Source organism: Odocoileus virginianus, chromosome 34 (genome assembly GCF_023699985.2).
Source record: "Odocoileus virginianus isolate 20LAN1187 ecotype Illinois chromosome 34, Ovbor_1.2, whole genome shotgun sequence".
Taxonomy (NCBI): Eukaryota; Metazoa; Chordata; class Mammalia; order Artiodactyla; family Cervidae; genus Odocoileus; species Odocoileus virginianus.
Window position 1 is genome coordinate 25,754,235 of NC_069707.1, and position 27,437 is coordinate 25,781,671.

The 27,437-nt window shown below is 38.7% G+C and overlaps 1 protein-coding gene and 1 long non-coding RNA gene across 4 annotated transcripts in view; one reads left to right on the forward strand and one right to left on the reverse strand.

The window, feature by feature from the left end:
* LOC110137320 (uncharacterized) overlaps positions 1 to 26,605 on the forward strand; it is a 95,765-nt gene extending 69,160 nt beyond the window's left edge. Inside the window, exon 3 of one of the 2 annotated variants that reach the window (XR_011485600.1) lies at positions 24,861 to 26,605. This is a non-coding gene — a long non-coding RNA (uncharacterized lncRNA). Of the gene's footprint in view, positions 1 to 4,205; positions 8,594 to 24,860 lie in introns of those variants that run through there. The other variant, XR_011485601.1, reaches the window with a different exon arrangement.
* On the reverse strand, positions 1,889 to 16,620 carry CCDC28A (coiled-coil domain containing 28A). Of its 2 annotated transcripts, none has more exons than XM_020893570.2 (6): positions 16,464 to 16,620; positions 12,921 to 13,120; positions 9,539 to 9,702; positions 8,587 to 8,741; positions 7,523 to 7,545; positions 1,889 to 2,460 (listed from the first exon to the last, which is right to left on the reverse strand). In XM_020893570.2, the coding sequence occupies exons 2-6, from the start codon at positions 13,076 to 13,078 to the stop codon at positions 2,406 to 2,408; spliced, it is 555 nt and encodes a 184-aa protein (XP_020749229.1). In that variant the 5' UTR covers positions 13,079 to 13,120; positions 16,464 to 16,620; the 3' UTR covers positions 1,889 to 2,405. The 2 variants fall into 2 exon arrangements, with proteins under 2 accessions (XP_020749229.1, XP_020749236.1); XM_020893577.2 differs by lacking the exon at positions 16,464 to 16,620 and adding an exon at positions 16,337 to 16,409.
* Positions 26,606 to 27,437: the final 832 nt, after the last annotated feature.

The following is a 27,437-nucleotide window of genomic DNA, read 5'->3' on the forward strand; positions in this document are numbered from 1 at the left end:
AAAATTTTTTTTCTAATTAAAAAAATCATAAAAATATATGAAAATGAAAGTTGAGGAGTAATGTGGGAATAATAGGGAATTTTAAAAGAAAATAAAACGGAAAAAAATAAAAAATAATTTAAGAAAAAGGAAAGAAAAAAAATTTTTTTTAATTAAAAAAAATATATGCATACATATCTAGGAATTTCTCTGGAGTTGTTGCAGTCAGTGCAGGTTCAGTTCAATTTCAGATAGCTCCTCTTTCCAGCTTACACTTCTCGATATCTATAGGCCCCTTCCGGTGTAGTTGGTGTTACCTTCAGGGATTTTAATCTATTGCACTGGTCCTTTCTGAAGTGGTTCCCTTTGTTTATTTGGCTTCTGTTTGCCATCTCTTCGGTGTCTAATTTCTGCCCTAACACAGGCGGACAGAGGTGATCTCTTATTTAGGTTCGCTAGTTCAGTTCAGTCCTGCTATGGGGAGGGCGGGGCGCTGCAGACAGATACCGCTCTGTGTGGATAGCACTCACCGTGTTCCAGCCACACTGGGTTTGCCCCGCTCACGGGTGTCAGTGCTTTCCCCATCTACACTGCTCAGGCTCCCGGCTGCTCTATATGGTGCGGGCCCTGCGTTGAGTGCGGTTCCAGTTTTCGGGTACTCCACAAAAGCGCGGATTCGGTTGCGCCTGCGTTTTGTGCCTTTCCCGGCCTGAGCGGTTCAGGCAGCCAGGGGCTTGGGCGTACACTCCCCGGGTGCAGCGCGCCTTTTCCCTCCGCGTCGAGCGGCCCAGGCAGCCAGAGGCTTGGGCGCAATTTCCCTGGGTACGGCGCGATTTTTCCCTCCGCGGCCCCAGCGCGCGCCGCCAGTCGGGTCTCAGGAAGTCTTTAGATAGGAACCAGGGGCCTGTTTGCAGTGTGGGAGGAGGTGGCTTCTCAAGGGCTGAGTTTGCCCTTTTCCTCTCCCCCCTGCCTCCTACCTCCAGCGGGGATGGGCCGGCTCTTCTCTGGAGTTTCTCAGTCCCTTTGTTTTGCGAACCGCCGGCAGTGTGTTCCGGCCGGTTAATTTTGTCCCTTGCTATCCCACAGTTTAAAAAAGCTCCCTCCGATTGCTCTCAGGGTCTTCGGGCAGGTCCTTACCCTAAGCAATGCCGCCCACTCCTCTCCGTTCCGTCCCCGCTTGTTGCTGGCGGGTGCAGGCGTCTGGGGTACTTTTCTGCTGGGAGTTGCTTTTAGGCACATAATCTGTGGGCCTTGTTTAATTTTTCCTCCCAGTTAGACTGCCAAAAACTTCCCCCAGTCCCGCCAGTGCGAGGGTTTCCTGGTGATTGGAAACTTCCTCTATTAAGACTCCCTTCCCTGGACGGGTGTCCGTCCGTAGCTCTTTTGTCTCCCTTTTTATCTTTTATATTTTGTCCTACCTCCCTTCGAAGACAATGGGCTGCTTTTCTGGGCGCCTGATGTCCTCTGCTAGCGATCAGAAGTTGTTTTGTGAAATTTGCTCAGCGTTCAAATGTTCTTTGGATGAATTTGTAGGGGAGAAAGTGGTCTCCCCGTCCTATTCCTCCGCCATCTTGGCTCCTCCCTCGTTTTACTTCCTCATTACAACCATTACAAGCTGGTTATTAACCCCATTTTTCTAGATTAAAAAAAAAAAAAAAAAAACAGGAACTGAGTAAACACACATGAACCTAAAGCTAAGGGGCAGAATGGAGATTCAAACCAAGGTCTAAGTAAGATCAAAGCCCATGCTGTTTTTCATTATATCAATATTTAAATGTGCACAAGGTGCAAGGTTTGCAAGAAAGGTACCGAACCTCAACTTTCTAAATACAGTTTACCCTTGGAGGATTGAGCCAGCCCTTGTATTCTCAGACTGAAGACTGTAAGTTGATCTAAAACAGAGAGACTGTTTTTAATTTAAAACAATCACTTTATTAAAAATAGCAAATTTCACAAATATTCGTTCAACATTTTGTTGTCACTGGCCACTGGAAAACACACCAGGTGTGTGTACCGATTGTCTAATGTAAACTGAAGCTGGGCTGCCACAAAAAGCCTGTGCATCATCAACTTATTAACAGTGGAATAAGTTTGATGAGCTCAGGAAGGATAAATCCTTCAGCCCCATCAACAACATTTAGCACAGTGCATTTCAAGTATAAACCCATAAGGCAACAATATTAAGCATAGCAGCAAAAGCTCTGTATCACATTTCCTGATTAAGCCTTCAACAAGACCTAGACCTCCAGTTAGGTGAATTATGGCAAGTCAAGTTTACTAAAAGCAGCATGTGAAAGCAATCACTGTATTTGCACTTTAATTACTTTAATTCCTTATTGTGAAAGATGATTCTGCTACTGAATTCAGCTGGAAAAGTAAAGAGTGCTGCTTTTCTTCAAACCACGAGAAAGCAACTGAATTTCATTTTAGCTGGTGGAAGTATTTGGAACATCTTGTGCATCTGCCAAATGGAGTTTTTGTCTGAATTCATCAGTTAAGAACATTTTCATTCTCTAATGAGTACTTCTTTTACATTTCTGGAAATTACATTCAAGAGCTAAGAGACAGAGATATTAGAAAAAGAAATATGTTTAAACAGAAAGTGCCTATGCTGTTATTGAGGAACTTGGATGTGGTAAGATAGTCTTTAAATATAGTGAAGTATTTTACTATGTCTAGAATTTGAAGACTTTAAAAAAAGTCACTGATTCAAGACTATGTTCCTGGTTCTAAGAGAGCACAAAATGACTTTAATGCAGCAAGAATCATCTCCATGGTAAATATGAAAACTTAACTGGATTAACAAAATTCACTTGAAAAGACAATACCACTTTATGATCCTTGGGAAGATAATTCTTTTTGAAAGTCCAAAAGAATAAAATAGAAGAAAATCATCATAGTTCTAAAATCTTTTCTATAATCTTCCGACCTATTCTTCAGGAAGACTGCAAATAGGATAGAATTCCTGCAAAATTTATTCCCTATCCTTCTAATCACTGCCTTTCATTTTCCTCTTTCACCTGTATGATCCACTTACCACCTGGTTTTCAAGACCCTGGTTTTCAAGTTCAAACAATGATCTGGATATCCTGTGGATAACTAAATGCTAGCAATACACGTGTAGCAGATGTTCGCAAAGAATGTACAGACGTGAGCTCTGCTGTGAAAGATATTCTCAGTCGCCTGGAAGGTTGAAATTAACACATATAAGATGAAATAAGGCAGGATGCTAGTCTGAGGTACAAACAAAATGCTTTATGAATGTGGTCAGCTTGAGTGTTATTTGATAAGGAGAAAGGGGAGGCCAGAGTAACTCTATGTAGAAAGTACAACCTGAACAAAGGCATTAAGGTGAGCATGAATTTGAGCATCCAGAGAACTAACTTGATGGGAATGAAAAATAATGAAAAACATAACAGGATGAATATGTTGTGATCAAATTATTGAGAGCCTTTAAAAAGTCTGACAGTGAAAAACTTGGTAAGAAACAGGAATGGCAAGATAAAAGTGATGTTTTAGGAAGAATAACTTTTAGTGGCAATGTCTAAAGTCTATAGCAGTACTGTCCAACAGAAATATAATGAAAGCAACAGATATAGTTTTTAAAGTATAATTATTTATATTAGTAATTAGGAAATTATTTCACAAGTAATCTTTATAAAAACATTAAGATACTTTGCATTCTTCTTCTCAGTCTAAATCTTTGAAATTAGGTGTGCACATTATACTTATAGCATATTTCAATCCATATTGGACACAATTCATGTGCTCAGTAGATAACCTGGCTAGTGGTTCTCATATTGAACAGTGCAACTCTAGAGTTTCTAGAGAACAGAAATTTGAAATATTATAGAATCAGGTGATGAGGGTAGAGAATGAAAGAATATAAAACAGAACTGTAATGCCTGGCAACTAACTGTAATTAAGAGATAGCAAGTAATTTCATGTCCCTGTCCAGTTAAATGGCAGACAGTGCCATGACTGATTAGCAATATCTGCTATAGTCATAGAAAGGATTTTTAAATAATCTTGAACATTAAAAAACTAGGGGTGCTGATGACAGGGCTATGTTTGACCACTTATCATCATCTTAGCAGGCAGAGACTTTTCTACTTGTTCTGTCAGGGACTGTAGCCTTTTCTTAGGCTCTCTAAATAACTAATAAAAATTATTCAATCCTATCTATTGCTCAGCAGATAATAAACTGCTCTTTCTTCTGTACGTAGATTCCAGAAAACACTGCTCACAGATATCCAGGGATATATTTCAATTACCTAAAATCTTTGGTAAGATATTTTAATTATTTTTTTCATAATATATATGGAGGGGAAGAAATACATAAAAATGATTTTCTTCACTCTCCTTCTCTCTTTTCCAAAGTCCAATACCCTGTAGATTAGAAACCAGTTTTTCTATGTGATGTTCAAATCCCAATACTTTTTTTTCAAATGTGTCCTAAATTCAGCTTAACAACTGGAACATAATATAAAGGATAAAAAGAACACTGCATTGCACCCACCTTCCCCTATTTAATGCCCCCAAATAGTTAAATGCACCTCATTCTGGTTCTCCTAAAAGTTGTTAACAATGAAACATCATTTCACACCTCACTTTGAGAACCATCTCTAATAGGTGACCCTTACTTAAGACTAACCAACATCTGCCTCCCCCATTCAGCTGGGCCTAAGGGGTGACCAGTCACTTTAAGGTAGAAGTAGCATGCATTCTGCCAATGAGACCCACTGCTTTGGAGTCTTTATCTGTAGTTGTCTCTCTTTGGTTTTGTCATTCATGAGTTGGACTCAGGGTTACCCAAATGTCCAAGTGTAAGTACTCAGGAAGGCACTCAGATGTCCAAGACGATCTGCTTATTTAACTTATAAGCAGAGTACATCATGTGAAATACCAGGCTGCATGAATCACAAGCTGCAATCAAAACTGCTGGGAGAAATATCAACAACCTCAGATATGTAGATGATACCACTCCAATGGCAGAAAGCAAAGAGGAACTAAAGAGCCTCTTGATGAGTGTGAAAGAGGAGAGTGAAAAAGCTGGCTTGAAACTCAACATCCAAAAAACTAAGATTATGGCATCTGGTCCCTTCACTTCATGGAAAATAGATGGGAAAAAAGTGGAAAGAGTAATAGATTTTACCTTCTTGGGCTGCAAAATCACTGAGGACAGTGACTTCAGCCATGAAATTAAGACACTTGTTCCTTGGAAGGAAAGCTACGACAAACTTAGACAGTATAGTAAAAAGCAGAGCTGTCATCTTGCCTACCAAGGTCCGTATAGTCAAAGCTATGGTTTTCCTAGCAGCCATGTACAGATGTGAGAGTTGGACCATAAAGAAGGATGAGCACTGAAGAATTCATGCTTTTGAATTGTGGTACTGGAGAAGACTCTTGAAAGTTCCTTGGACAGCAAGGAGATCAAACCAGTCAATCCTAAATGAAATCAGTCCTGAATATTCATTGGAAGGACTGATGCTGAAGCTGAAACTCCAATACTTCGGCCACCTGATGTGAAGAGCCAATTCATTAAAAAGACCCTGATGCTGGGAAAGATTGAAGACAGGAGGAGAAGGGGACAACAGAGGATAAGAAGGTTGGATGGCATCACTGACTCAATGGACATGAGTTTGAGCAAACTCTGAGAGATAGTGAAGGACAGGGAAGCCTGGCATGCTGCAGTCCATGGGATCACAAAGAGTCTGACATGACTTAGTGACTGAACAAAAACAACAACTGATTATAGAGAGGAAAACTAGGAGGGGAAGGTGTGATTACAGAGAGAACATTTATTAATGATGAGGAAACTAAGGTTGCCAGGCTTTGCTCAAGGTTACAGTTGCTTACCAAGATTTGAAACCAAGCAATCCAAAGCCCATGTTCTTGTACTCTACCACCATGCCTTGTTTAAATGTGGGGGTTGAACTGAGGAAGTTGGTGAGACAAGTAAGTCTAAATATTTAAGAAAAACTAGATAAGAGGATAGCAATTATGTGTCATAAGCATATAAGAAAGAATATAAAGCATAGACTATGAAGCTTAAAACAAATATAAAAGGGACTTCCCTGGTGGTCCAGTGGCTAAAACCCCACACTTCCAATGCAGGGACCTGGGTTCAATCCCTGGTCAGGAAACTAGATCCCACATGTTGCAACTAAGACCCAGTGCAGCCAAGTAAGTAAATAGATAAAAATATTTTTATAAAAAGAGACAGGGCGTCAAGAAGCTGCACGCATCAAACCGCCGTGGGAGGGAGTGCGGAGGGGGGAGGAGGAGGAGTGGGGAAAAAAAAAAAGAAAAAAAAAATATATTTTTATAAAAAGAATATAAAAAAAGAACTAGGAACTACCCCTAGTGAAAAACCTCCTAATTAACTCATATCTTACCCCTGTATTAAAGTCTGTCTTGACAATGATATCTCACATCCATATCTCCCTACAGTTTATGTGGCTTCTTAAAACAGTATTTTCTTCATCTGTAAAATGAAGGGTAGAACCACTTACTTTCAAGGTAGGATCAAATGAGATAATGCATGTAAAATGCTTTATATAATACTTGGAGAATAATAGGTATTCAATAAAGATTAGATATTAGTTACTACTACTGGATTTATATATATCTTCCTATTTCTTCATTGTTGTTATTGTACAATTTAACAATTAGAAATAGAACATTTTATAGCAATAATAGCAAAATACTTTTAAAATATATAGTCTATTTAACATATAGTTTGGAAATTTTCATATACACATCATTACATGTAGCAATTACCTCAAATTACAGAGGACACTCTAAAATGTTAAACAATCTACCAGAATTTACATTAGCAAAATGTGGAACCAAATTTTGAAAATCAAATCTCTTCACTCTATAACCAGTATCCTTACCAGTATCTCATTATTTGGTTCAAAGAGATGCCTTACTTCTAAAATTATTTCATATAGACGGGATCATTTTTTTTTATTCTTACATACCTCATATTGTGCCTATCACTACATTCAAATTGACATTTTAAAAAGTTCTTGAAATAACTGCTCTAAATTGGAATGTCAAAACATGAATATTTTACATGTGCCTGGGTGATTTCCTTTAAGTTAACCTCATAATACACCTTTTCTAATGCATTTAATTCTAACATTAAATTTAGTGCAGTCTATTATGTCTGCTATCCCACTTTCATTTACCTTAAGAATCTAAGATTCAAAATAATGTATATGGCAACTAGGCTAATTCTTAATTATTTTGATTTCTTAATTCTTATATTCTTAATTCTTATATCTTATTTCTTAATTCTTATTCTTTGAAATATTTAAAATTTTGTTTTAAAATTCCAAAAATAATACAAAGCAAAGCACAAATGATAGAAAAACAAATTTTAAGCATACAAAACAATTAGGAAATTCCATTTAGAAACCAAAAGGAAAAAGAGATGGCCCCAGTAAATAATAGTAGGTTTCTTCACTTGATTAGTACTATTCACCAAAAATTACAATCTGTAAACTTTTCACTGCTCATACTAAGCAAAGGATACATGGAAGAATTCAATTCTTCTAGCTGTAAACACAAAGCAACAAATTTAATTTTCATTTTTATAACATAAATATTGTAAGTAGATACTTGTTAATCAGATATTAAAGAAATTATTTCTCATTTAAACTTTCTTTAAATAAAAAAGCAAAAGATTAAAGAACTTTCTAAAACATTTTAGACTGAGAAAGTCACTTAATAATAAAGTAGCTTTAGTATTTATGAAATAAGAATATGAGAAAAGAGTTAAAACCATATGATAAAAAAGAAGCTTTATAAGTATTCTTAAAACCATTCTTAACTATAATCATCTCTGATAGTTTTTAAAAGAAAAAAGTTGCCATTTTAATGATCAAAACCTTTAAAAACTTTATGGATTACAAAAAGATTTCACATGATACTCAGCTTTTAGTAGCAGGTAGAATTAACCATCCCTATTTTACAGAGAGAAAAATCTGAGTTACAAAAACATTAAATTGCCTAAAGTTATACAGTTCTATGGAGACCATGGACTAAATTACAATAAACACCAAATGTATATGCAACTACCGCCTGAGTAATTAATACAAAATGTATTAATTATGCCAGGATCTTTTGAGATACTATCTTTTATATCTTAAGATCCTTTATATATGTATAGAAGCAAATATTTTTACTTTTAGATTTGCCAGCATCTCAGAAAATATGCTTCGATGTAAATATAATTTCCTTTGAATAAATTTCTTTTAAAAAAGAGTATATGTTACACTAAGTGAAAGAATCTAGACATATATAGTCACATATTTTATGATTTCCATTTATATGAAATGTGCAGAGTAGGCAAATCTACAGAGACAGAAGATAAATTGGTGGTTGCTACGGGATGGTGAGAGGGGAGAATGGAGAGGTATAGGCTTTCTTTCTGGAGTGATGAAAATGTTCTGAAATTAGATGTGGTGATGTCTGCACAGCTTTGTGAGTATACTAAAAATCACTGAATTTACACTTTAAAATGATTACAATGGTGAATTTTATCACAATAAAAATTTTGACTAAAAAAAGAACTTAAAAAAAGAGGACAGTACTCACATCAGACAGAAGCCTCTCCAGATTAGAGTCACTGGCTGCTTTTCTCTTATCCTCGGGAAGTTCCTCTAACTCCCCATAGAGCTCCAAGTTTAAGCGAGCTAATTTCTCCTGCATTCCCCGAACATGTTCCATCTGTTCAATGGAACATTCATTTCCTAGGTGAACATTCCAGAACATTAATAAAGATTAGGATAGGTTAAACTAACTGTCTTGAGGAAAAACTTCTAAAGTCTAGGTACATAAAATAAATCAGTTTTCTTTCTTTTGTAAATTACATTGTAATGACTGCATATTTTCTGTGTAAAATTTTAAATCAAATCCCTGATCAAGAAAACAACAACAATCTAAAACATGATCAGGCATTAAAAAATTATATGGAAAAAATTTTTTAAGTAAAAGAATGCTTTTAGCTAAAAAAAATTTTTTTAAATAGTAATATCATATATAGAAGTGTTAACACCATCTATTCATGTCCTAGTTGACAAATGCCATTAGAATTAAGTAACTCAGCATTTTATAATAATCTGAGTGAAATTAAGAGTCTTATAAGAACTTCAGCCATGAAATTCTTGAAAATCAGGACTCATGAACAATAAACAAGTTTAGGCTTCAAAAAAAAATAATCGAGTGTTTCTAAATTGAAAACTAAATCTAAAATATTTTAATTGACAAAGAATGTCCCTGTTGTTTGTTACACTTTCAAGAGACCTAATCCATCAACAGCAATCCTACTTTAACATTTCGACTAATCAACCCTTGTTAAAAAAATCTTTTCTCCTGAAAGTTTAAAAAGCCCATGACAAATGCAATCTAGGATGATTGCATTTTATGCCTCTGGACTTTTTAATAAAAAAAAAAACTGACACTTTAAAAAGGAATGACAAATACATGCAGAAAATATGATGCCAACATCTTGAGAAGAAAAAGAGTGGAAAGAAACACTGTGGATTACCAAATGCTTGGAGTTTTCCAGAGTGGAAGTCATTTAAAAGGCTGAGGAGACCCCTTTCCATTTCTTGGACATCAGAGACATCGGTGAGGAAGGAGTGCTGGATTGGGGTTGACTGGGCACCTTTGCCTTCTCCACCCTGAGGTTTGGCCTTTTCTTTCGTCACTCTGTTAAAAGGATACAATAAAAAAAATTAATTGCATATGATTATCTTTAAAAAGAGATAATTCTCTTTTTTCAGGTTGTTCTAGATTCAGCAAAATTAGTGAGTTAAATGGAATTTCCATAAAAATGAGACATAAGGATAAAAACAATACTAAGTAAAACCAGTCATTTCAAGGCAGAAACCAGAAGAACAGGCTGTGAAAATCTCAAACAAATGTAAACTAGAACTATTAAGGTATATACAAATTCTGAGTAATATATCTTCGTGCTCAGCCGCTCAGTCGTGTCCAACTCTTTGCGACCCACGGACTGTAGCCCGCCAGGCTCTTCTGTCCTTGGAATTCTCCAGGCAAGAATACTGGAGTGGGTTGACATTTCCTCCTCCAGGGGAAATTCTTTTCCTCCAGTATCTAATTCTTTAGATATGCAATAAATAAATAAATAACTGAAAGGAGAATTAGTAAGTCTTCTTACTAGTGTATGTTTCATATTTCATTTCTCAGGAAACATTCTGCTTTCTCATCTAAACTTTATCCCAGTTGTTCCCCGAACTATAGGTTGTCCAGTAAGTGGTTATGGGGCCCCCACTCTGTAGCTGACTTGGTGCCAGATGCTGAGTACATGAACATGTGAAGGACATCAGTTAGTGTACTGAAGCGTGCCCAGTCTACGGAGAAAGACAGACATAAATTCACAATCATAATGTGATGGAGTGCTAAAATCTGTTATCATCCTTGACTCCTCCAGCTTCCTATGGTTCCCATGTGCAGGCAGGAAGTCTTATAGATTATATCCATAAAGCTCTCTAGTTCTCTCCTTCTCCACTGCTACTATTCTTTGTCTGAACGATTCCAACAGCTTCCCAACTGGTCTCCCTGCCTGTGTATTGTCTGAGTCCCCCTTCCTTGCCCACAGAGCAGTCAAGTCAGTTTTTAAAAAGTAAAATCAGATCATATAATTGACTTAATTCAAACCCTTCAGTAGTCCAATAACTTTCAGGAATCCTATTCTCTCTTGTTCTGTCAATGCTCCAGACATTCTGAATCTCTTTTGCTTCCTAGAAATCCGTTCTCTCATCTGCTTTCAGCTAATCCTCTGCCTACATTAGCATCTTTCCCCAGCCCCCCACTGCCATCTTTGCCAGGCTACTTCCCACACATCCTTTAAATGTGATTTCCTCTGGAAGGCCCTTTCAGAACCCTTAGTAGAGATGATTCTTATTATACATGTCTAGCATATCCCAGGCTCCCAAACACTTGAGTGATGGTGCTACACACATTGAGATATGGGAACAAAGAGAAAGAACAGTTCATTCAGCCTAGGGACAGCAAAGGAAACTTGTGAAAGGTGGTATGTGAGTGAAGGCTCAAAGACTAAGTGGGAACAGGGATTACTTTTATAACCCCAACACATGCTACAGATCCTGAAGTACACATATACTGCGTACTCAATTAGTTTCTGCATAATGTTGCGTGAAGACATCTTCCCCACAACTCTACTCACTACAAATTTGGGTCAGATGAATAGGGTGGGCTGTGGGTGTGGGGGGAATGTGGCAAGACAAACTAATTCTCTTGAAATCAATGTAGAACACATGGGCTGTGGAGAGTAGGTCAGTAACAGTTCTTCACAAAGCAAGATTTGTAATTTTATATTACAAATGATGATATTAGATATATATAGATATATTAGATGATATATGATATTAGAGTGCTACTCTAGCGCTGTCCAAGAGCTGTACCATCCCTATTACCTGTGAGCGTACTAGAAATGCTTATCTGAAGCCCCATCCCAGACTAACTGATTCAGAAACTACATTTTAAAATGATCCCCAGGAGATTCATACTCACATTAAAATCTGAGATAAACTGCTACAGAATATAAGGTCTTGGTGTAGCAAATTGTTGTTCTTTCAAACTGGAAGCTTTATACAAGTATTTTGCATCAGTTCATCATTTAACAACCCTCTCACAAAAGAAAATATAAGTCTGTCCCTTCCTACTTCAGGTTTTTTGGTCATGTCATGCTGTCTCACTTTATTTTAAAATAATTTAATTAAAAAGTACCCTCTGAAGTTACACTTTGTGCCAAGTCCCACTCTAAATACTGTCTGGCACATAAGCCCCAGGCCTGAGGAAGCCTACATTCTAGAATGGCGTATAGGAATAAAAGTACCAGGTAGATAATGACAATGAGCTACAAATAAACTGATGCAAAAATCTGGAAAAAGGAGTGATCTCCTTGCAAATCTCTTGGCCCTCTTTTTCCACAAACCATAACCATATTCAAAATTTGACTCTAAATTAAACTCCTCCAGGAGGAAAAGTCCTTTCCAGTCGGACAATGTACTTAAAAGAAGCCCTTATAACTCCTGTTGTTTTTCATTTAGTCCTTATTGGAATGTTCTTTTCCAAGTGTCTCTGGCTATGTCTCTTTGGCTTCCTCAAAGAGAGTGTGGAAAAAAAAAAAAAAAAAAAGAGTATGAGATCATCACCAAGACAGCCCTCTTGTCTTTTGCTTAAATCTAGCAGCTACAAAGTGTCACAGTGTTACTTCCTTAACTGACTCTCATGATGAACTTGCAACTGGAAGTTTATTTAATCATAATTATCTAAAGGATGGAGGTTATGAAGTGCTTTTTCTCTAAAGATATTATCTTGCTTTCCAAATATCTAGCACTACAAAATACATATATGCAGCAGTAATACATAACACATTCAAACTTGTCCCCCGTTTCCTTTCAAGTCTTAAGACAAATGATGTTCACCAAATGTTAATAATGATTACTTCCAGGTGGTAGAATTTTAGTGTTCTTCTGTTCTTTGAATTTTTCCTGTGTTTAAATATTTACAATAAATACAAATCATTTCTATTAAAACAATGAATACATTATTTAAAAAAAACTACTAAAGCACAAATATTCAGTTTAAAAAACAACCACCACATACCTCTTTTCCCTTTCTGGCTAGCTCATCAACTTTGTCTACAAGTTCTCTTGCTCTGTATATTTTAATATGAGACAAAGAGCCTTAAAGCCAATCAATCATTCATTCTGCATTTTCTAATCTCTGTACACTGTAACCTTCATAAAATTTTTTCTAAATCACATATAGTATGTGCCTCAAAAGTCAAACCAAGATAAAAATGTTCTAAGATTGAGTGGATTTAGTATTTCCTTTAATAGCATTTTGCTATAATAATGTAAAAGAAAAGAATTCACCTTTTTAACTTTGGTCGCTGTGAAGTTGACTGGGATGCAGGATTTGAAAACCCCGTGCTTTTACTAACTGGAATGGCATTTTTTTTGGTATTAACAACCTGAGTAGAGTGGGCACTAAAAGACTTAGGACTTCTCCTCTTCACTTTGCGCTCCTCCATTGTTTTAAGTTCCTTATTGCACCCAGGACAGCTTCTTATGACCTAAGGAAATATAGCAGATTTATACACATATGCTAGAAGATGCCAAAATGAAAGGGGTTCAAAGACCCACTTGAGGGCTGAAAGATGATCAAGAGTTTCAGAGGTCATTAAAGAAAGTTAGCACAAGGATCCTTGAGCTTAATTTACTAAATACACAGAAGCCCTAACCAAAACTGCCTGTTAGACAAAAAATTCTGTTCATCATTTTACTAATTCATCCTACAAATATTTACTCTCTTCCACATGTCAGACACTATGTTGGGCATTAGTGAGACAGTACTGAGCAACACAAAGTCCTTGCCCTCAAAAAACCTGTATCGTTATAGAAGGGGTATGACACCTAAACACCAAACAAATCATTCAGCCTGCCTCAAGCCTTAGGTGGTCTTTAGGTTTCCCTTCTAAAATGTATTCTTTGAAAAAGGAACTAGATTCAAACAGATGTATAACTGACATAGGTACCTGCATTTTAACTAGCAACCAGAAACCTTATTTCAATTACCACATAGAAATTCAGTTTCTCCCAAGAGATAATACTGATTCTAGTTTCTTGACCAAAAACTGTTCTGTAAAGTTAAATTTGTTCCATTACTATTTTGAATTTACTTTCTCTATCTATTTTCAAGGAAACATGAAATTTTATTATATACATTTAGTTTTGCCAATATAAAAAAAGTTCAGTTGCTCAGTTGTGTCCAACTCTTTGTGACCCCATGGACTGCAGCACGCCAGGCTTCCCTGTCCATCAACAACTCCCAGAGCTTGCTCAAACTCATGTCCATCGAGTCAGTAATGCCATCCAACCATCTCATCCTCTGTCATCCTCTTCTCCTCCTGCCTTCAATTTTCCCCAGCATCAGGGTCTTTTCAAATGAGTCAGTCCTTCGCATCAGGTGGCCAAGATATTGGAGTTCCAGTTTTAGCATCAGTTCTTCCAGTGAATATTCAGAACTGATTTCCTTTAGGATTGACTGGTTTGATCTTCTTGCAGTGCAAGGGACTCTCAAGGGTCTTCTCCAACACCACAGTTCAAAAGCATCAATTCTTTGGCACTCAGCTTTCTTTATAGTCCAACTCTCACATCCATTCATGACTATTGGAAAAACCATAGCTTTGACTAGACAGACCTTTGTTGGCAAAGTAATGTCTGCTTTTTAATATGCTGTCTAGGTTGATTATGGTTTTTCTTCCAAGGAGCAAGCGTCTTTTAATTTCATGGCTGCAGTCTCTCACTGTTTTCATTGTTTCTCCATCTACTTGCCATGAAGTGATGGGACCAGACACCATGATCTTAGTTTTTTGAATGTTGAGTTTTAAGCCAACTTTTGTACTCTCCTGTTTCACTTTCACCAAGAGGCTCTTTAGTTTTTCTTTGCTTTCTGCCATAAGGGTGGTGTCATCTGCATATCTGAGGTTATTGATATTTCTCCTGGCAATCTTGATTCCAACTTGTACTTCATCCAGCCTGGCATTTCACATAATGTACTCTGCATGTAAGTTAAAAAAGCAGGGTGACAATATACAGCCTTGATGTACTCCTTTCCTAATGTGGAACCAGTCTGCTGTTCCACATCCGGTTCTAACTGTTGCTTCTTGACCTGCATACAGATTTCTTAGGAGGAAGGTCAGGTCGTCTGATATTCCCATCTCTTTAAGAATTTCCCACAGTTTGTTGTGATCCACATAGTTAAAGGCTTTGGCATAGTCAGTAAAGCAGAAGTAGATGTTTTTCTGGAACTCTCTTGCTTTTTCAATGATCCAACGAATGCTGGCAATTTGATCTTTGGGTCCTCTGCCTTTTCTAAATCCAGCTTGAACATCTGAAAGTTCATGGTTCACATACTTCCAAGAAAGGCAATGCCAAAGAATGTTCATTTAAAAAGTTACACTATGAAATTACAGTTGGTTTTTCCAGAGAGAATATATATGAAAGTGAAAGTTGCTCAGTCATGTCTGACTCTCTGTGACCCCATGGACCCATGTAATTCTCTAGGCCAGAATAGTGGAGTGGGTAGCCTTTCCCTTTCCTTCTCCAAGGGATCTTCCCAACCCAGGGATTGAACCCAGGTCTCCCGCACTGCAGGCGGATTCTTTACCAGCTGAGCCACAAGGGAATTTACCCAGTACTTTCCCTTAACTTTATGTATTAACCAGCTTTATTTTCCTAATAGCCACCTATCTAAAAACATCCTTCTACATTTCCTTTTTACTTATGCATAAATTCAACTCTTCCTAATTATATTGTTTCATGTATCATAAGATGAGAAATGGTTACTTGTCTCATCGCATGGCAAAAAGCCTTAAGAGCATTAGGTCTTGACTATGCTGTGTTGAATTTAATCATTCTATGACCATTCAGTGGAGAAGGAAATGACAACCCACTCCAGTATTCTTGCTTGGAAAATCTCATGGACAGAGGAGCCTGGTGGGCTATGGTCTATGGGGTCTTAAAGAGTCTTCTGACACAACTTAGCAACTAAACAACAATGACCATTCAAAAAGACTCAAATACATTGATATCACTCCTGAAGTAATTACTTGAGAATTTTAATCAAAACAACTTTTGTGTGTGTGTGCTACTAGCACTGTTATTAAACCAATGAACTCAGTTTATTCCGCTGATTCTAGACAATCATAACTGGAGCTAAACTGCCAAAGAACCAAAGGCTGTAAAGGAAAGGCTGTATTGCCCAGTCTGTAAGCGCAGAGAACAAACTGCTTAAATCTTGGTTAACGGTTCTTCCTTTAAGAAGCATTCTCAGAAACAGAACAGAACTTCTGAGGTTGGTTCGGCATGCAACACAAGTTAAATGTTTAAAAAATAACTGAACACAGAAGATGGGATATCAGTTCTTCAGAGGCAAGGATCTTATACATTTATGCTACATTTAAACACACTGGTTTTTTAAATTTAATGATGCTTATATACAGTTGGTGATACAAGAAAAAAAAAAAAAAGAAAAGAAAACTAGGAAGTAACGCAACGCAAATAAACCAAGAGTGGTCTAAACTAAGATGTTCTGAGGGGGAAGGGCTCGAAAATTACCCGTGTTGGGAAGGTAACATCACTACTACAAGAGCACCGAAATTCCTCCTGTATACCAAGCAGCAAAGACCCTTTCAGAAAAGACCTTCACAGAACACAACTCGTAGTCTTTTAAGAGCTAGGAACTCAAGCCTCTAAGAAAAACCACGAGGAGTCTCTCTAGACTTCACCTCATTTCCCTTCCGCAATCAGCCGTCACGGAGACCCTTCACCGCCCAGAATCCAGTAGTGGCCAGAGACAGTGATGGGAGGGGCCTACAGGGACACTGCGGAGGTGCCTTTGTTTCCACGTCATACCTGAGGAGAAAGGGGATCGCGGTTCTCTTCACCCTGCAAAGACCCCGGGGCCTCTGAAGCCACCGCCGCAGGCGCCGATGCTACCGCTGCAGCTCGAGCCGGGGTCACATCCCGGGCCTCGCGCCTCCACAGTGCTCTTTGTTTACGGAAGTGACTTAGGAGGCAGCGCCTCCGTGCCTAGGCGGGCGCCCCGCCTCTTCCTGAGCCACCTGTGCGCTCACTTCTACGGCGCTGGCATCACATTGCATCCTTTAGCCTGCCTTCAACTGTAAGTTCGACGAGCACGGAAAGGAAGACACATAGACGGGCTTTTATTTGGGGCTCAATGGCCCAGAAGCGGGGAGGATAAAGACGGTAGGTGTGAAGGCAAGAACCGGAAATATACCTTTTCCGGAAGCTGCCCCGCCTCCTCAGTGAGTGTAATCTCCCACGCACTACAATTCCCAGCAAGCTGTTCGAACAAGCTTGGAGGAGGAACCAGAGTGTCGCCATAGCAACTGTTCCGGATTGTTTCTGAAACATCACCAGGATCAGTTCGGATCAGTTCAGTTCAATTCAGTTCAGTCGCTCAGTCGTGTCCGACTTAAAGTAAATCAGTTTTGTTTGGAAGGCAGCGTGAAAAACCGTGATTCTGTTTAGCGATCCTGATGCTGAGCCCTTAAATAGAATTCTATTACTGCTACTATTACTTATTAGTCATTTGACACGTTAACTGTAAACCTCACTAAAGTCTATAAGGTAGGTGTTAGAATCTGCGTTTCGAAATGAAGAATATGACACTGAGAAAGGCTGGTAAATCCACGTCTCTCTTTCGCCAAGGCTGTTCTTCTCTACACATACTGCCTCTGGAAAAGGAATTGAGAACTGAGAGAGATTGAACTCTCCTGAGGGGCGAATCCGTGTTTCATTCCCTAGTCTGGATAGCCTTCTCCGTGTGGGGGATGGGGATGGGGAGGTTTTAGATTCATGAACTGTTAGACTGAAGAGACGAGAGAGCAGCTTACTTCTCTCTCATTGCTAGTGAGGAAACTGCATCTGGCATCATATCCATGCCAGATACGCAAAGCAAAGATGAACGCAGTTATCCTGGTTTCTAGTTTTACATGAACACTATTATATTTTGTATATTGATCTACAACTTGACTGGCCACCTAACTGTATGTTTTTTGAGATGTTTTTACATGAATACAGAAGGCTAGACTTCATTTGTCTTAATTATACCGTATTCTATCAAATAGGCTTACTCCAAATTCTTTGAGAATTCCCATAATGGTGGGTGTTTTTGTTGTTTCCCATTTTTTGCTGTTACAAGCAATGCTGTAGAGTGTGATCTTCTCAATGTCTGTTCTCAGTATCTCAACTCATCTCTGAATTGTCTTATCTGTATGAGCAGAGCTTATAAACAGGTTTAATTTTGAGCTATTTCAACCCATTTATTTATCATCCCAATAATAAATGGGAAGATCTGACCACACTAGATCTGCACTGTAGGCTGGCAACAGTAGTTCAAGCTCAAGAGCAGCTGACTCTTAGATAAGTTCAGGTGATCTCTGTTTTTCTCTAAGACCCATGCATTTAGTACCCATCTAAGCCCTGTGGCATTTGCATTTGCAACCCCAGATATAACATAAGGGCACAAGAAGGTATTCTTTCAAATTACATAGTTCCATGTTCAAAGTTCTGTATTTAATATCTATTTTGGCCAGACACTTGTAAGAAATCAGGGGACATCCATGAACAAGATGGACAAGAGCCCTACAGTCAGAAATTTTATATCCTTGATAAAGGAGACAGACAAAAAATTAGGCAAATAAAATAGTTTCATTTAGTGATAAGTGCTCTGAAATAACAGCTTAAGGTCATAGTTTTTGTAAGGGTTGGGGTACTGAAGGTGGAGTACTGGGGAAGCCCTCCTGAAAAGGCAACTTTGGTGGGGGAGATTGAGATATGAATGGACAGGAGCCAGCCAGTGGGATGAGCATTCTTTGACAAAGCATACACTAAAACCACAGGTCTTTAGGTACAAATGAGCTTGGCGCGTTTGAGGAGGCCAGTGGTCAGGGTGCCTGGATTGTGCTGACTTAGGGACAGAGTGACATGAGACAGTCATAGAAGTACAATGTTGAGTGTCATTTCTTTTATTTGAAACATAGAGGCTTGAAAGAAATCTTGTTCTTTGAGACGTACTAGATTTTCCTTTATACTTCAGAAATCCCTGCTTTGGATTGTTAAATGCACACCTTGTATAAATTACTCTAATCAGATACTTTCTTCCTAAAGAGAGTAGATATTTCCAGAATAGGAGCTGTGATCAACAAGACCAATCCCCTCATCCCCCACTAATGTACTCTATAGCATATTTTCAAAATTACTTTTTCTTATGAAAATTTTGAACATGTACTAAAGAAGACAGAATAGTATAATGAATCCCCATGCACCCAACATCTAGCTGTTGATTCATGGCCAATCTTGTTTTATTTATATTCCTCCCATGACATCTTCTCCCCAGTAATACACTGAAGCAAATCCCAGACATGACTGAATCTCTAATATTTCAGTATGGATCTTTCAAAAACTTTATCACAATATCACCATTATTCCTAAAACAGCAATAATTACTTAATATTATCAAATATGCAGTCATTGTTTAAATTTCCAATAGCATCATGTGTCATAATTTTTCCCACATTTTATTGGCTCAGAAATATTTTTCTGTAAGGTCCTGGGCAATGAGTGGGTTTGGAAGCCACTGTTGTACATCTTTGTTCGTTGAGCTGCACTGCAGGCAGGCATTGTTTTTCCCCTTGAGATTACATTCCAAAGGAAAAGGTATCTCAACCCAAATCAAATGGCTGCTCTGCCTAGAAAATAGTCACCGCTTTATTGTCCCTTGTGGTTCTTTTAGGAAAGAGATTTTTAAACTTAGAAACCTATCTGTGATTTTCCTAAGGGTTCCTCCGTCTCCTTTTCCTCCCATGCCAGAATGTCCAGGCCAAGACAGATCAGTCTTAATGCTTCTTTGCATGCCTGGCTCAGGAAACAGCTAGTAAAAAAGGCTTAAAGCAGAAATGAGCTTGCCATATTCATGGAACTGAAAGAATGCCAGTCAAGGAGAGTGTTCTGGACTTCAGTCTACTCTAAGAAGTACATCTTAAGCATTAGTGCAGGTTCCCAAAGTAAACAGAGAGATCCTTTAAATTGTAAGTATTTTACTGCTAGCTACTTTTGTAAAACAAACAAGAGGGTAAACAACAGACATGAAAAGTTACAGACTTAGGCATTTACAGAGTCCTCACATATATGGCCTTTGCTTAATCTGTCTCCCTCAGTAGGCTTTAAGTTCCTTGAGGACAGATATTATTTTTTAGTTTATTTTTGTATCTGAAACACCTTGCCTTGTGCATTACATAGAACATGACATAAGGCAGGTACTCAAATGTATGTGTTACAAACAAATGAAGCTCACTGATTTTATTTCTGAAAGTAAAGTCATTCAAATAATCCTTCTTTAAACCCCAAAGTCCATAGATCTAGGCCCAGTCATAATACCAGTCAGATGGCATCACTAATGCCCAGGCAATTTCTCATTTTCCAACTGGGCAGTTTGTATTTGGGTACTGAAGTCTTCATACCAAGGGATCTAATGAAGGAACTAATTCTGACACTTTGGGAAGTTGTTGCTTGCCTGAGTGATTATTTTAAAAACCTAATATTTGGGATAGTTTCTTCCTGTGATTCTACAAAACTAAGGTTTTAATCCAGTTGCATATTCACATGTCCTTTTTAAGGGCAGGAGCAGTTAACAGGATTTGTGAGTGGTCATTTGCAAGATATGAGAACAATGCATCCTTCTAGTATCCTTTCTCCAAGTTTTGTCATAGGAGCACTCGGGCTTTAGAAGAAGCTCTGTATTATAGACTCAACCAGAAAGCAAAGGATACAATGTACCAGCTAATTAGCTATCTGTATTACAATCATTCCATCAGTTTTCTCTCTTGTTGCTGAATTTTAGTTGAGGCTCAGTAGTATTATCATGAAGCAAGATTAGGGTTAGGGTTAGAGAAAGTGGAAGCAGTGACAGATTTTATTTTCTTAGGCTCCAAAATCACAGGGTATTAAAAAGCAGAGACATCACTTTGCCGACAAAGGTTTGTGTAGTCAAAACTATGGCTTTTCCAGTAGTCATGTTGGATCATAAAGAAAGCTGAGCCGAAGAATAGATGCTTTTGAATTGTGGTGCTGGAGAAGATCGGAGAAGGCAATGGCAACCCACTCCAGTACTCTTGCCTGGAAAATCCCATGGGCAGAGGAGCCTGGTGAGTTGCAGTCCTTGGGGTCTCGAAGAGTCAGACACGACTGAGTGACTTCACTTTCACTTTTCATTAATGGCAGCCCTCTCCAGTGTTCTTGCCTGGAGAATCCCAGGGACGTCGGAGCCTGGTGGGTTGCCGTCTATGGGTTGCACAGAGTTGGACACAACTGAAGCGACTTAGCAGCAGCAGCTGGAGAAGATTGAAACTCTTGAAGTGCAAGAAGATCAAACCAGTCAATCCTAAAAGAAATCAACCCTGAATATTCACTGGAAGGACTGATGCTGAAGCTCCAGTACTTTGGCCACCTGCAAAGAGCCGACTCATTGGAAAAGACTCTGATGCTGGGAAAGGTTGAAGGCAAAAGGAGAAAGGGGCAGCAGAAGATGAGATGGTTAGATAACATCACCAACTCAATGAACATAAATTTGAGCAAACTCCAGGAGATAGTGTAATAGTGGAGGACAGGGTTGTGGAGTGCTACAGTCCATGGGGTCACAAAGAGTCAGACACAACTTAGCAACTGAAGAACAACAACAAACCACAAGATTGCTAAGAAATACCTGCAGGGTGGTCAGAGGGATGTTAAGGTCACCAAGAATAATTTGGAGGTGGCCAAGGACTTGTTTTTAAAGTGTTTTCAAGTCTACCAATAACTCGACATTTCGAAATGAGTAAGATATGAATGTTTAAAATCATGTTTTCTTTTCAGAAAAAAAAAAAAATACCTGCAGGGGTGGATGAAGGAAAAGGAGGAAGTGGGGGGGGGGGTAGTAAAGCAACAAGGAAATTTTAAAATGTTACATAAAGCCTAAACTGTTATCATTCTTTTAAGGAGTTGCTGTAATTCCTGTTAATGGGGGAAATAAACACTTATATAGGGGCAAAAAATAAAGGGTGAGACTAGGTAGATGGCCCATATGTGTCATAATACAATAATGAGTGTTGTATATGCACAGGTGGACGTGACACTGAGTTTGGGAATATGAAGTTGAGAACGTTGAATCATTCTGTATAATAAATTGGAGAAAGTTTTTCACTGTGGTAGAGGATCAGGGTGGAGAAGTGTTGCAAATGGACAGCAAAAAAAAAAAAGATGGGAAGAAGAGTCAAAATGATGGGAAGAAGGACCTTAAAAAGAGCAAGGAAGTTATTCAGTTTATCATTGCTGGTGTGGCTCTAATTACACACACACACACACACACCTCCCCATGCTTCTAGATGTCAAAATAGGGCTTCCCTGTGGTCTAGTGGTTAAGAGTCTGCCCTGAAATGCAGTGAGAAGCTTGTGCACCACAACAAAGAATAGCCCCTGCTCACCGTGACTAGATAAAGCCCACATGCAGTAATGAAGACCCAGCATAGCCAAAAAGAAATCAATCTTTTTTAAAAAAATCAAAATGAATCCCCAACAAGCTCAGAGCTTTGGGTAAATTAATCATTATGAAAACCAAGGGAAAAGCATTGCATTCTACATCTTCAGGAGGCTTGATGGAGAACAGGGGCAGCATGTATAGAACACATGTACAAAGCAGTCCATAAACTGAACTATGTCAGATGAAGCAGGAGCTATGAGTCCAAGATGAACAAGAAAACTGCAAGCCACAGTTTCCCCTGCAATCTTAGAAAGACACGAATTTTCCACCATCTGAATATTGGAGGTTTATATTAATTTCATTTTAACCTTAAAGGGCAAGAATACCTGGGATGACATCTGGTAATCCCCTGCTCTCTCCCACTCGGTTTGTTAGCTGCCTGAAGGAAGAAGCTAGGTCTTTTACAACTTTGTATTCCCAAAGTCTAGCATAGTATCTGCCATACAGTAGAAAGCTAGAAAGTGTTCAATAAAGAATGAATAAATGAGAAGAAAACTAGACATATAATGGCAAGTAGCAGAATGGTATTACTAATCAAGTGTCACCATAACTTCAATGACTAAAGAATTATAAATGACACTGATTCTTAGACATACCTATCTCTGTCCTCCAGGTGGCGGTATTATCTCATGTTAAGTTGAGAATTGCATTTAACTTTTGAGGGGAAAAAAAACGAATTAAACAGTTCTGAAACTTATTTCTGTAATTGTACTGAGCCAAAATTAGAATTAAAATATACTTATATGAGATTATAGATTTCTTCTCCAGTTTCAGCACAAAGGAGGATTACTGGTAGTTCTCTAATTCAAGCAGATTCCCAAACCTTGAAGACATATTCAAATTGGTATACTTTGCATACAAAACATATGTATTTCTTTAAAGTATGGAAATGTGTTGGAGGGGGCAGTTATATGTCTGGAAATAATTCATCATCCAGCAAATAAGGTGACCAGATTAAATACAGGATGGTCAGTTAAACTTGAATTTTAGATAAAGAATACTTTATTCATATGAGTATATCCCATGCAATATTGGGGACTGAAAGGGTATTTCTTTATCTGAAAATCATATGTAACTGGTCATCCTATATTTTGCTTTACTAAATCTGACAATCTTACCAACAGATATTTTGTAGTTGTCGTTCTTTCCAAAATAAACAGAACTCCCCCGTCTGCAGGGTGCTGCCTTGTTTCCTTATTTGGAGGGATAAAAAGGAAGTAGCTCGGTCGGGCGGGCTTCCTCACTTTGAGTCTAACTTCACCACTCTTTGTCCTCTACCCATGCAGACCTGAGTTCCTCAGCTGGGTGACTTATCTGCAGGAAATTGACCCCTCAAGCAAGTACAGATGGTAGAAACCGAAGTGGTGATTTTATACAAACACTGTTGTTTTTTAATAGCACATGTGATTCTGTTTGCAAAAGCTAAACTGTGAATAAGTGAGATTCTAGATCCTGTCACCTCTAATACTTTTCAGAGGTACCAGATTTACAGCAGCTCTGGCAACAGAAATAGGTAAATTGCTTTTGAAATAAATCCTGTTTCAAAAAAGTAAAGACTTTTCTGGTAAATTCAATCATATGTTATAGTTTTATGTATATTTGCATTTTCAATATGAGCATTCTCTATCTTCTAGATAAAATGTGCTTTAAAATGTCATTTATAAAAATTTCTGAATTTAAGCTTTCCATAGAAACAATACTATGAGTGGTAGATCTTCAGTTTACCTAGTAAAAGTGTATTTAATTATGTGACTGAAAAAAAAAATTATGTGACTTAACCACTATATTTGTAGTTTAAAAGCTTTTTTTTTTTAAGAGTGGTTTTGATAATAGTTGGGGCTTCCCTGGTGATTCAGATGATGAAGAATCTGCCTGTAGTGCGGGAGATCCGGGTTCGATCCCTGGGTTGGGAAAATCCCTTGGAGAAGGGAATGGCCACCCACTTTAGTATTCTTGCCTGGAGAATTCCCTGGACAGAGCAGCCTGGTGGGCTACAGTTCATGGGGTTGCAAACACTTGGACACAGCTGAGCAACTAACACTTTCACACTTTCATTTCCATAATAATAGTATTTTAAAGAGTAAGAAATATAGAAAAAAATTTTATATTGAATATTCATATTTGAGGAAATTCCATTAACGTGTTTGTTTTGGCCTTGCTCTGTCCCTGAAGCCATTCTAAGTGATTTAAATGAATTAACCCATTTAATCCTCATCATAATCCTAGGAGGTAGATTTTGTTATGATCCCACATTACAGATCCTGGAGAAGGAAATGGCAACCCACTCCAGTACTCTTGCCTTGAGAATTCCTTGGACAGAGGAGCCTGGTGGGCCACAGTCCATGGGGTCGCAAAGAGTCGAACACAAGTGAAGTGACTTAGCGCACACATTACAGATGAGGAAAGTGGGGTGAGAGTTAAGAAACTGCCCGAAGTCTCACAGCTGCCGGCTAGAACTGGGACTTGGGCCCACCCACAGCTGCATTAAGCCCTGTTCACCACAGCCACGTTGATGTGAATGCAGAGGTCAGTGGACCGTAAGAGAAGGTGCTGGAGAGGGTATCTGATCTCCATCTGGGGTAGTACGCCATATTGTTCACTGAGCCCAGAACAGTTCAAAGTGAAGGGCTGGTCTTCTCCTTAACTTAGCTGTATTTTGAATACTCTCTTTATGCTTACCAACCTGAACATAGCTGTTTTGGGGTTTATAGGTGCAATAAAGAATGTCAGTAAGGAGAAGAAAGATTTACCTGAGGTAACTGGATAAGAGTTAATAAAAGGTAAAAGAAGATTAAGGAGCACGTGTGTGAGGAAGAAATTTCTGGAATGGAAATAACTGAGCTGAGACCCGAAAAGAAAAATCAAAAGTAGAAGAATTTGACTTTGTATAATTATATACCTGAAAAAAAAAAAAAAGATGTGGGAGAGATGTTGCCCTGGATTATTGCTAATTCTGTGTAACTCGTCCAGATTTCTGATAGCCTGAGGTGGTTCATGCATGACCCAGTCGTGTCCATGGTGCACTTCCCAAGGGACATTGATCAAAGCAACAGTCTCTCAGATGCTAAGGGGAGAGTCAAACTCCAGTCCCCACTTAGTCATCTTTAGTTGCTCTTTCCACCATTTATCCTCTCCGAAAGAGATAAGACATCGGAGAGTGGAGGGGAAAGAATCCCAGACCTACCATTCAGGGCCTCTGCCCTTGCTACCTGACTAGTTGGATAACCTTTGGCCCCTGTTTTCTAAGCTGAGAAAACAGGCATGCTATTACCCACTCTGTGATGTAAGCACCCAGCAAATATTAGCTATGACCCCATTTAATCTTCACAACTCTGTGACGTAAGCATCATTCCCACTTTACAGATGTGGAAAAGGAGGTTCAGGAGAGGTTAAGGTCCTTGTTTGAAAGCAAGTGAGTGCGTGGTGGAGGCAGGGTAAAACCCTGTTCCTTAGTCCCATTGCTGTTTCTCTTTCCTCCGCAGTGCTGCCTGCAGTAGAAAATGCAACCACTGAAACAAAACGGATTACCTTCCCCTCCCCGTGGTGAAAATAAAACAAAACCTTTTTCTACTTTAGCCCTGAGAAATAAGAAAAAAAAAATACTTTAAAGCATTTCTTTAAAAATAAAATATTTTTTCCTAAGACAACAAGAATGGAAAGATCTTTTCAAAACAAAATACAATGTTTGTAACACCCCCCGAAACTTTCAAATTATGAATAAGTAGACAGTTGTAGTCTTCATTCATTAAAGTAACTTTTACTTTTAAATCATTTCTTATTATGCAACTAATACAACCTTGTGCATTCAACTTGTATTTACTGAGCATCTACTATATGTCAAATATTTTTCTAGGCTCAGTGAACAATACAGACAGAAGTCCCCATTCTCATGGAGCTTGTACTCAAATGTAGACATGACAGATTGTAAAAATAACCCTAATAACCAAATCACTTCTATAGAATAGAAAGGATGAGTGTTATGGGGGAAAATAGCCTGGGGAAAGGTGCATAGGGTCATGGATGGGCAGTTGCAATTTTGGATAGGGAGGTGCTGAAGAGAAGGCCTAATTGAGTGAGTTTTGAGCAAAGACTTGAAGAAAGGGAAAGGGTGAGTCATGAGAACACCTGGGATAAGAGCAGAGGAAGGAACAGCGCTGTGGCAGAAGGTAGGACAGGCTAGGTGTGTAAAGAAGACGGGTCAGGGGGTTGAGCTGGTTTGAGAGGGGTGAGCACAGGAAAGGGCAAGTGGTGACATGAGAGAGAGAAGGCTTTGTGGATGGGAGCGTCAGAAGGAGTGACGCGTCACGTGGGACCCAGTGACCTGTTCCTACGGTTTGGACTTCTTCCCTTTGAGAGATGGAAGCATCTGGGGAGCTTTGAGCAGAGGAGTGACATGATCTGGCCTTCATGTGGATAGATCACCACCTGGGGGCAGATTGTGGGAGTGGCGGGGAGGAGCGGGGAGACCAGTCTGGAGACCATCCAGGTGATCCACATGAGAGGAGACGGGGCCTGGACCAGGCGGGCAGCTGGAAGGAGGTGAGAAGTGGTCAAAACCTAGATCCATTCTGGAGGTGAAAGTAACAAGGTTTACTGAGAGATTGGATATGGGATGTGGGAAGATGAGTCTAGTTTTTGGCCTGAGCAACTGCAAGGAAGGATTTGACATAGACTAAGATGGCACGATGTGTGTGTTGGAGGCCAGGGAGGGCAGGAAGTTCATTTGGAGATATGTTACACTTGAGTTGATGTTTTAGGCATTCAGGTGGCAGTGTTGAGGAAACAGTTGTATATTTAAGTCTGGAGCTCTGATCTAGCCTGGATGTATATATTTGTTCATTACATACACGGTACCTCCAGCCATGAAACCTGATATGATCACCAAGAGAATCCAGAGAGGGAACACTTGTAAGGAGTGAGCCTTGGGGAAAAAGGAACTGGCAAAACTAGGAGACTGGGACAGAAAAGACTAGAGAAGGAGAAAATTAAAAATTAGCACAGACAATGGGTATGCCGTTAACGTTTTAGTATATCCTATTCCAGACGTTTTTTTCCTTGCTGCATATGGTTTCCTTTTTTAAATGTTCACTTAGAAATATAATCCAAAATTTCACTTTGTAGATCCCTCTAAAATAAATTTTGAATAGATTGATGCACGTTTGTGATATTAAAATAAAAGGTAATAAAAGTTTATGATGAAAAGGAGCTCTCTCTTCTACACAGCCTTGTTATTGGTCTCATCACACATGTGAGCAGTATATGAATGTATATATATTTGTGTGTACACA

Excerpts from the sequence above, each read along its gene's own strand:
- CCDC28A (XM_020893570.2), bottom strand. The coding sequence starts at position 13,078 with ATGGAGGAGCGCAAAGTGAAGAGGAGAAGTCCTAAGTCTTTTAGTGCC. Across the intron at positions 9,703-12,920 it reads CAGCGACCAAAGTTAAAAAG|AGTGACGAAAGAAAAGGCCA; the intron begins GTGAATTCTTTT and ends TCCTTTTAACAG. Across the intron at positions 8,742-9,538 it reads TGGAAAACTCCAAGCATTTG|GAAATGAATGTTCCATTGAA; the intron begins GTAATCCACAGT and ends ATGTTCACCTAG.